Here is a 9,936-nt window from a genome sequence, read left to right as displayed (position 1 = left end):
AAAAATGAGTAGATGAGTCCAACTTCCCTCATTTTCTTAGCAGGGGCTGAAATTTGAACAAAACACTGTGTATGCTGTGAAGTATGGCCACGTCTCTGCTCCCGCCCAGCAGCAAGGCCAGCCACTCCCTCCTTCTGTCCCGCCCCTGAGCTCAGAAGAGCTTTCTGAGCTTTAAAGTGGTTGAAAAATAAGAACAAATAAGGAAACTATTCCATGCCGAGACTGTGTGCCACATTCAAACCCTGGCCCTGCTGCTCTGTGACTGACAATCCCAGAAACAAAACCACAAACACCCCAGAACCCAAGATTCTGGATTTCTAGCAGCTTAGTGTATTAGAACTCTGTCCTGAGATCGCAAATGAATGGAATTTAACATTCCATGTAGCTGGGTGGTGGTGGCATGTCTTTAGTTCCAGGACTCTTGAGGTTCTCTGTGAGTTTGATGCCAGGCTGCTCTACAGAGTGAGTTCCAGGACAGCCAGGGCTATACAGAGAAACCCTGTATTGAAAAACAAACAAAAATCCTCCTTCCCCATTTCACTGTGTGACACTAATTATCAGCTCTCTCTGGACTCCAGGCTCTTTGTCTGAAAATCAGATGAGTTAATATTTGCAAATTCCTCTTGGGGCGGCTAGTATAGATGTAAAAAATCTTAAGAATTCTGGCCCTAGCTGCTGGAAGCTGGCCGGGCCCCAGGATGACTCTGCCTGCCAGGGCCACACCTCCCCGGGGAAAGAGCATCTCTGCAGTGCCTGGGATCTGGGTGGTAGTGCTTCTGCTGTGGGTGTGGTGACCATGCCCTTGAGATCACCACTCAGGAGGCAGAGAGAGGCAAGAGGATCACTGTGAATATAAGGCCAGCCTGCTCTACAGAGCAAGTTCCAGAACAGTCAAGGAAAGACCACAAACTCAAAAAATAAATAAAGTAAAATCCCATCTCTCAGTCAAGCCTTGCTTGCTCTGGTCATGAGCGATATGACTGACTGACATGTTGGCCTGTGCTGGAGGGAACCCCATTGCTTCTCCACGGAGGTCAGGCTAGGTTTTTCTAAAGCTCGGGTCACCCAGGGACGTTTCGTATTTTCAAACAAGTGACAAGTGTATTCCATAATAGTTTCAAGACTGGTACATTTATTAGGTGCCTACTGTATGCAAGGTGTTCTGGGCAACAGTAGACAACAGTGACTCTGGGGTATCTGAAAGCTAGGAGGGAGGGGTTCCCTTCGCTCAGCCCGTGAAGCGCCCCGCCCTTTTCCTGGCCGCCCAGTCCGGATGCAGAAACTCTCATCTTGCTCCATCATACAGAATCTCCTAGTCCTTCCTTCAATCTGGAGGTATATAGAAGGCGCACAACGTTAGGGCACGGTGCTTACAGAGACAGCTCTGCTGCGTCCTAAAAACAGACAACTTCCTTCGAGTGGGCAGTAACCGGTCAAAATGCCCTTGTTCAGGCAGATTGTACGGGAATGTGGCAGCTATAGTAGAAAAGGAGACTTCAAAGTGTCGATTGCTTTATTTTGAGATGAAACAAAAATATGGAACGCTTCACGAATTTGCGTGTCATCCTTGCGCAGGGGCCATGCTAATCTTCTCTGTATCGTTCCAATTTTAGTATATGTGCTGCCGAAGCGAGCACGAATTACGTTTGTTTGCCTCAGATATTTAAAGCCAGAGAAGCAAATTACTTTTCACATACAGTAATTATGATTTTTTTTTTTTGATAAAGTAATGTCTTCACATGTCAAAAAAGAAAGGCTACCATTCGTAACACCGCTCAAAATAATTATCTATCCGCGTGAAAAGCTCACATTTAATTAATTAATATAGCTGTCTGGGAGAAGCTTGTGCCAGCGAAGCCTTCTGGGAAGTCATATGCAAATTAGACAGGCACGACGAGGCTCCGCCCCTCAGTGGTAGCCGGATCAGCGCGGAATCCGTGATACTGGTGCGATGGTGAAACTGTCTGCTAGTAAGCTATCCATGGAATTTCGCCCTTCAGCGCTGCGGCCGCCAATGAAAACATTATGCTAATGAGCAGTTAGGAAGCCCTGCCTCCAGGGGAGGGTGGGTAATGAGTCCTCAGCAGACCCCGCCCCTAAGTGAGACTGTGGCCATTGTGAAGCCCTATGTAAATAGGCCTTACTAAGTGCGTCTCCGCCCCCTCTAATTCTCCGCCAATAGGAAACCATATGCAAATACAACGAGCAACGTCGTTCCGCCCTCTGGTGGATGCAAATGTTTTAGCTTGTTTCTGAGACCACGCCCCACAGCTCGCCCACCGCTAACCTGGATCCCTCCACAAACCAAACGGATTACACCCGACCCTGCCGCTCAATGCTTAAGATAGCGCTCTGAGCTAAAGACATGGCTAAGAGCACTGACGCCTCTTCCAGAGATCTTGAGTTGAAGTTCCAGCCTCCGTTATGGTGGTTCACAACTCCTTTCTAGTGTATCTGATGCCCTCTTCTGGTGAGACTGAAGACAGCGACAGTGTACTCACACATATAAATATAAAGCTCAATGCAAATGAGTCCTGATACACGACTCCACCCCAGGCCGTGCCACAGTATATGGGAGTGAATTTATGCAAACGAACGGGGCTGCTCTTTAATGCACTCCGTGTAGCCCCTGGAAATTGCAAGCTCACTGCAAACGAGACCGGGCAAAGCTTGAAGGAGCACTAGGAAAATAAACTGAACTCCATGGTACTCTGCCCTTTAGCGCTGAGGCGACCCGCATGAAATGCGTGATAGTCAGGCTCCGCCCACTTCTTGTGGTGCCCGCCTTCCGGCCCTGAAGCCCGGCCTCCTCGGGCGGCCGCGGCGATCCCAGCGTGCCCCGCGCACGGGCGGCGCTCTGGCCCGGCGCTCTCGCCGGCGTCGCGGGCCGGACGGACGCGAGCAAAGGGGCAGGCGGCGGTGGCCGGGGGCGGCGGGGGGGATCCGGCGGCCGGGACGCGGCGGGGGGCAGCCGGCGGCCGCCGGGGTAACGCGGGGCGGTGATGTCGGAGCACGCGGCAGCCCCAGGGCCTGGGCCCAACGGCGGCGGGGGTGGCGGCGCGGCGCCCGTGCGCGGCCCTCGCGGCCCCAATCTCAACCCCAACCCGCTCATCAACGTGCGCGACCGGCTCTTCCACGCTCTCTTCTTCAAGATGGCCGTCACCTACTCACGCCTCTTCCCACCTGCTTTCCGCCGCCTCTTTGAATTCTTCGTTCTGCTCAAGGTGACCTCTGACCCCTGACCTCTGACCCCTGGCCCCAGCTGTCATCCGCTCGCCCACCCCCGGCAGCTTTACCACTTGGCTTCTGACGCCTGGATACCCTGATGCCAGTCTTCTCACAGATGCTACCCTCTGGTCCCCACTTCCTCAGCTCTCAGGCCCCGCCTCCTGCCCTTTGGCCTCAGTCTGCCACTTGGGAGCCTAGGCTCCCAATTTTTCCACTCAAGACCAGAGCCCAGTGTCCTCTTAGAGTAGGATTTTGGACTCGAGGTCCACCTTCCCACCTGTCACTCCCATCCTGTCCTGCACTTCCACTGAGAACAGTATGGTCATTTCCATTCCATCCTGAGTTTCCACTGTGGACCACCTCCTGTGCTGGAGGCCCTGTCCCGCCTGTCATTTCTATTCTACCCTGATTCTGAGTCCAGTCTCTACTAGTCAGTCCCATTCCAACACACCCTGAACCAACCCCCTGGGGACAGCCCCCTACATACCCCACCCCACCCCCACCCCTGTGTCACTGCTCAAATTTTCTGTCACTTCACTGTTCTCAGACTCTTGCCAGGTCTTCTGTGGCTTTGGGTGAGGTCACCTCACTAGGGTCAGCCACAGAGTCACAGCCAGATTGGCCAGGGACCTCTACAGCCAGCACCTGCCCTGGCTGTGTCTTTCTCATGTGCTCCCGGGAGATTCGGGTTCTCGGTCACAAAGGCTACTCAAGAGGGATGGCACCAGGTTCTCTCTGAGGAGCTGCCTGGGCCTTCTGGTGTTGGGGTCATGGCTTGGTGGCTGGCATGTTGATGTTGGAGGGCATTGGTGAGTTTGAGACTCACTCCTGGCGCTGTTCAGAGCTGTGCGTTCGGGGGTTTCATAGACGTTGTTCCAGCTTGAGCTCAAGACAGCTGTGGGTATCCCCTCAGGACCCAGTCCATTGGCTGCAGATGAGCCATGTCCCATCTTCCTTCCTGCCCTCCACACCCTCAGGGCTCCAGGTGGGTGCCCAGTGTCTAGTCAGAGACAGGGTCGGCTGGATGACAGTAGACCTTACCCTCTTTCTTAACTTGGACAAACAAGCCACGCAGCAGCTCGTTTCTGGAGCTGCTGAGGTTTCCGGGAGCCCATTTGCTGTGTTTCCTGCCCGTCCTGCCTGCCCAGCTTCCACCCAACCTTCCTAGAGGGGACGCCTCACAGCCAAGGCCTGCTAGGCTTGTACCACCCTGCGCCCTGTCCCCACCCCAGCCTGGACGTCAGCTCCTACAGAGGCCCAGAGAAGAACTGTTGGGCTTGGTGTCTCCTCTGCTGGCTTCAGAGCCTTAAGGACCGAAACTGGGCGGCCGTGGGATAGGGGGGCACAGCATGGTGCCTTAGACCTTAGGATGTGGCAGGGGTCAGAGGGCAAGGAGGTGTGTGGCACCAGCTCAAGTCCCTGCACCAAGTGGATTTGAGCCCTGGAAGGTGCTAAGTGATACCCTTGGGTGGGTCATGATCTCATGGAGATCGTGGCTGAGGCTGGTATTTGGTTTTGTCTTTATAGTATAGAATAGAGTTTATTTGTGGCTCGGGGAGGGGAGTTAAGAGTATAGTAGAGAGCGGGGCGGTGGTGGCACACGCCTTTAATCCCAGCACTCGGGAGTCAGAGGCAGGCGGATTTCTGAGTTCGAGGACAGCCTGGTCTACAGAGTGAGTTCCAGGACAGCCAGGGCTACACAGAGAAACCCTGTCTCGAAAAAACAAACAAACAAAAAAAGAGTGTAGTAGAGACAGAGAGTAGAGAAGTCGAGGCCGGCCATGGCCGTGAGCACGGGGAAAGAGGGGGAAAGGAAGAGCCCAAGAGGACAAGATAGAAGCAAGAATATGAGTGAGGCTGGTATTCTAACCCCAGTGCAGGCTTCCCATGGGTCAGATGAACTGACAGCCCCAGACACCAGACTGGGGTGACAATGCAATACCCCACCCCACCCCCGCTTACAGGGTAGGAGGTGTCCCGAGAACCCTAGGTCTTGGCATTGAGGTGTCTGTAGGAGGTGATGACGTGCAGCCCCACCAGGCCGGTATGACCAAGTTCAGTGCCTGTGTATGTGGCACCAAGTGGGCACATGAGGGAGGAGTGCCCGAGGGCCTGAGTGGGGTGCCTGGCACGAGTCAGTGACCAGTGAGGACTCCTGGGCTGGCAACAGTGGCCATGGTGGGAAGAGAGGTCCCAGGCTATAACCCCTGTCCAGTGGCTATCTTACGTTGACTCTAGATGCCCAGTAGGTGGAACAGGGCCTGCGATACAGTTCCTGACTCTTGGATTGGACTGGGAGGAGTGGCTGCTGGGGTCTCAGCCTGGGCTGCTTGGCCTTCAGTTCGCCTGATACAGAAATGATTTCTTGCCCAGGGTGAACCTCACAGTTGACAGGGTGGGTGCAGCTTCAGGTGTGGCTCGCTGGAGACTGTAGCCTTGGTCTCAGTCCCTGGGCCTTCCACACATGCTCTGTATTCCCTCAGGTCACTGCTAGGAGGGCTGGGTGCTTTGTGGGTCCAGCTCTGTCACTAGATTGCAGAGGAGAGGCCTGGCTACAGGCACACCAGGTTATGGAGCAGGGCCTTTCTGCCTGCTTCTGTCCCTTACACTGCTGCCTAACAGCAGGTGGGGAGGGCCCTACTGTGCTTGCTGTGGCTGAGTCCCTTAGGACTGTGGTCTGGGAATCCAGTCTCGTCCCTGAAGGGTGCAGGGGTGTGAGTGCACACAGTGGGTGTGCTGGGATGTAAGGACCTCATGAGTCCCATCACCCTACTCTATGTTGGGCACCTTATTGGGCCAGGGTCCTATGCTGGCCAGCAGAGACATGGTGGGAAGCTAGGGTGTCAGTTGGGGCCACAGAGGAGGGTGACCCTAGACAGCTGCATGGAGTACTGGGTCTCTTTCAGCCCAGTGCCCATGGTGTGCATGTGGGGACTGCAAGTGTTGCACGACATCCCTGCCTCCACTCAGCATGGGTTAGGGCAGCGAGCAGTTCTCTTCCTGATGCTGCAACCCATTAATACAGTTCTTTATGTACTTCATAACTAATTTTGCTATTATTAATTGTAATGTAAACATCTGTGTTTTCCAGTGGTCTTAGGCAACCCCTGAAGGGGTTGCGACCCACAGGTACCACTGAATTAGGTGACCCCCCCTACACACAGACACATAGCCACCCACACACAGAGCAGGAAAAGAGAAGGATGTTCCCAGAGGCTGGGACCCCTTGAGTAACTCTGCTCCAGCATAGGGGCGTTTGAGATTAATAAGTAATATTAATAGTTGGTGCATGCCTTCAATTCCAGAGTCAGAGGGAGGGGGATCTCTGAGTTCAAAGCCAGCCTGGTCTACAGAACAAGTTCAAGGCCAGACTTGTCTACACAGACACTGTCTTGAAAACAAACAAACATACTTATTTTGTTATGTGTGTAGAAGTCAGAACAGTTTGCAGCTGTCAGATTGCTCCTGCACCTTACATGTATGGCCTGGGGATTGACCTCAGCTTCTCAGGCTTCCTGGCAAGCTCCTTTATCAAATGAGCCATCTGATGGCCACATTCCCTCCGCCACCCCTTTTAAATGTACTTGAACATGTGTGGCTGGGTCAGCGTCAGCAGGGCATCCTAAAGCCTCCAGGGTACTGAGCAGAGTTCATGCCAGGAGCCACCCAGTGGTGAGCCACTCATGTTCCTAACATGCCCTGGCTCTCCTGGGTGCACCTTTTCTAGGTGAAGCCACATTTCCCAGGCAGGGTAGCCTGGTCCTGCTGAGGTGCCTGGGCCGATCAGCTGTGTCCTTGTGACTCCTGCCAGCCCCAGGAGCAGGGCAAAGGGTGCCTCCCTAGGGACAGTGGCTATTCTTAGCCAGTGAGATCAGGGGTCCCCAAAGGCAGCTTTGCGTTGGAGCACCTGCTGGGCCTGAAGGTCATGAGACAGCTGGAGGGTGGTGGTACAGGGAACACTTGCAGTGGGGACCCTCGGCCAGCTAGTTCCCAAGGAGGCACAGGCAGCAGCCATTGCCTCTCCTGCCTGGGAGGGGTGTGTCCCTTGCCCTGCTGACTGCTCACCCCAACCCCCTCACTCCTAGGCCCTGTTTGTGCTTTTCGTCCTCGCCTACATACACATCGTCTTCTCCCGGTCCCCCATCAACTGCTTGGAGCATGTTCGAGATCGATGGCCACGGGAGGGTGTCCTGCGGGTGGAGGTGCGCCACAACTCGAGCCGGGCACCGGTGATCCTGCAGTTCTGTGATGGGGGCCTGGGGGGCCTGGAGCTGGAACCCGAGGAGGAGCTCACTGTGGAGATGTTCCCCAACAGCTCCATCAAGGTGAGCGTGCTCTGGGCATGCATGCATGCGGGCTTGAGGTCACCCACCCAGTGGAACATCAGACTGCCTCCTGCAGGCTCCACTGACACTGGTCTCCCCTGTGCTTGCAGTTTGAGCTGGACATTGAGCCAAAAGTGTTCAAGCCACAGAGCGGTGCGGACGCCCTGAACGACAGCCAGGACTTCCCTTTTCCTGAGACGCCAGCAAAAGGTGTGCAGCCCAGGCAGGGAGGGTTCCAAGGCCATGCCGAGGGTGGGACCAGCTGACCACTCTGTCCCTGTCTGCAGTGTGGCCACAGGATGAGTACATTGTGGAGTACTCACTGGAATATGGCTTCCTGCGGCTGTCGCAAGCCACACGCCAGCGTCTGAGCATTCCTGTCATGGTGGTCACCCTAGGTGAGGCAGGCTGGGCGCCCTGGCAGGCTGGGGCTGGGCCAAGGATGGCTCAGCTGCCGAGGGCTTCCTGGCCTCTCTGACCAATACTGACCCCCATTCACTCGTAGACCCCACGCGGGACCAGTGCTTTGGGGACCGCTTCAGCCGCCTATTGCTGGATGAGTTCCTGGGCTATGATGACATCCTCATGTCGAGTGTAAAGGGTCTGGCAGAGAACGAGGAAAACAAAGGTGGGCCTGGGGAGGAGAAGGGGGGTGGGGAGGGCGGGCAGGACCCTGGCTGCTCACAATCCCCCTCCCGTAGGCTTCTTGAGAAATGTGGTCTCTGGGGAGCACTACCGCTTCGTCAGCATGTGGATGGCTCGCACATCCTACCTGGCAGCCTTTGTCATCATGGTCATCTTTGTGAGTGGCTGGTGCTCCGGAGGCGGGGCCATGTGGGCTGAGGTCACCCTGGCCTCCCACCCCTGACCCTGCTCCACCCTCCCACAGACCCTCAGCGTGTCCATGCTGTTGCGATACTCGCACCACCAGATCTTCGTCTTCATCGGTGAGTCCCAGCCGGCCGGGGGTGGGGTGGGCTCTCCCCAGGCCCTCATGGGCGGCCGCCCTGTGCCCGCAGTGGACCTGCTGCAGATGCTGGAGATGAACATGGCCATCGCCTTCCCCGCAGCGCCCTTGCTGACCGTCATCCTGGCTCTCGTCGGTGAGGACCCCCGCTGCACCCCTGCCCCCGCCCCGCCCCACCCACGCCAACCCCGCCGCGTGTCCCCGCAGGGATGGAAGCCATCATGTCTGAGTTCTTCAACGATACCACCACGGCCTTCTACATCATCCTCACCGTGTGGCTGGCCGACCAGTATGATGCCATCTGCTGCCACACCAACACCAGCAAGCGGCACTGGCTGAGGTGGGGACGGGATGAGGTGGGAAGCATGGGTTAGGTGAAGGTGGAGTCAGATGAGGGGCAAGCTGGACCCCTGGGTGGGATAGGGAGGGGCCTGTCTGGCAGGGTAGCTTCTCCCGCCCCCACAGGTTCTTCTACCTCTACCACTTCGCCTTCTATGCCTACCACTACCGCTTTAACGGGCAGTATAGCAGCCTGGCCCTGGTCACCTCCTGGCTCTTCATCCAGGTGAGGCCTGTGCCCCTTTAGAGGGCAGCCCCTACCGTGCTGTCCCCCGGTGTCAGGTCGGCCTTTCTGCTGGTGGGCGGGTGCTCACCCTGACACCTGACCTCCACAGCATTCCATGATCTACTTCTTCCACCACTATGAGTTGCCCGCCATCCTGCAGCAGATCCGAATCCAGGAGATGCTGCTGCAGACACCACCGCTGGGGCCCGGGACCCCCACGGCGCTGCCTGACGACCTCAACAACAACTCTGGCTCCCCTGCCACCCAGGATCCCAGCCCTCCCCTGGCGCTGGGCCCCAGCTCCAGCCCCGCGCCCACTGGTGGGGCATCTGGGCCTGGCTCACTGGGTGCTGGGGCCTCAGTATCCAGCAGTGACCTAGGTTGGGTGGCGGAGACCGCCGCCATCATCTCTGACGCATCCTTCCTGTCGGGGCTGAGCGCCTCTCTACTGGAGCGGCGGCCAGCAGCCCCTAGTACCCCGGACAGCTCACGACCTGACTCTGGGGTCCCTCTGGAGGACGCAACTGCCCCTGCCGGGTCCTGAGACCGGTGTCGTGCCCGGCTCCCAGCGGAGCCGCGGCCCGAGCCCAAGAGAGCTGTGGTCTGCAGGGAGAGGGGCTGGTGGCGAAGGTTCTGGAAGCCGCCGGGACAGGGCGGCGATGGGCACGAGGCCACCGGCCGCCTGGTGCTCCCCAGTGCCTTCCACACGGCGCCCGCGCGGGGCCGAGCGCCCGGGCCCGGACTAGCAGGTGGCGGCTCAGGATGCGGGGCGCACGTTCCACGCTATTTAATTGCAGTGTACAGAGTCGTGTTTGTATATAGAATAAACTGTCGTGGACAGTGTGACCGTG

At 56.8% G+C, this 9,936-nt stretch overlaps 1 protein-coding gene and 1 non-coding gene across 4 annotated transcripts; one reads left to right on the top strand and one right to left on the bottom strand.

Moving 5' to 3' along the window:
• Positions 1-1,530: 1,530 nt before the first annotated feature.
• Positions 1,531-1,637, bottom strand: LOC115032273 (U6 spliceosomal RNA). Its single transcript, XR_003837913.1, has one exon. It is a non-coding gene; the product is annotated as a U6 spliceosomal RNA (small nuclear RNA).
• A 1,295-nt stretch (positions 1,638-2,932) lies between these two features.
• On the top strand, positions 2,933-9,928 carry Tmem259 (transmembrane protein 259). 3 transcript variants are annotated; one of them, XM_021174799.3, is made up of 11 exons: positions 2,933-3,224; positions 7,314-7,553; positions 7,664-7,763; positions 7,841-7,951; positions 8,059-8,181; positions 8,255-8,355; positions 8,443-8,500; positions 8,624-8,656; positions 8,728-8,860; positions 8,986-9,085; positions 9,195-9,928. In XM_021174799.3, the coding sequence occupies exons 1-11, from the start codon at positions 3,003-3,005 to the stop codon at positions 9,627-9,629; spliced, it is 1,656 nt and encodes a 551-aa protein (XP_021030458.1). In that variant the 5' UTR covers positions 2,933-3,002; the 3' UTR covers positions 9,630-9,928. The 3 variants fall into 3 exon arrangements, with proteins under 3 accessions (XP_021030458.1, XP_021030457.1, XP_021030456.1); XM_021174798.3 differs by having other exon boundaries at positions 8,573-8,656; XM_021174797.3 differs by having other exon boundaries at positions 8,443-8,656.
• The last annotated feature ends 8 nt before the right edge of the window (positions 9,929-9,936 follow it).

The sequence above is a fragment of the Mus caroli genome, unplaced genomic scaffold, assembly GCF_978045245.1.
Source record: "Mus caroli unplaced genomic scaffold, Mus_caroli_1 scaffold_9, whole genome shotgun sequence".
Lineage (NCBI taxonomy): Eukaryota > Metazoa > Chordata > Mammalia > Rodentia > Muridae > Mus > Mus caroli.
The sequence above is the reverse complement of the archived record's forward strand: the minus strand, read 5'-3'. Positions and strand labels throughout refer to the sequence as shown.

Excerpts from the sequence above, each read along its gene's own strand:
- Tmem259 (XM_021174797.3), top strand. The coding sequence starts at position 3,003 with ATGTCGGAGCACGCGGCAGCCCCAGGGCCTGGGCCCAACGGCGGCGGG. Across the intron at positions 7,554-7,663 it reads TCCCCAACAGCTCCATCAAG|TTTGAGCTGGACATTGAGCC; the intron begins GTGAGCGTGCTC and ends CTGTGCTTGCAG. Across the intron at positions 8,657-8,727 it reads CGTCATCCTGGCTCTCGTCG|GGATGGAAGCCATCATGTCT; the intron begins GTGAGGACCCCC and ends GTGTCCCCGCAG.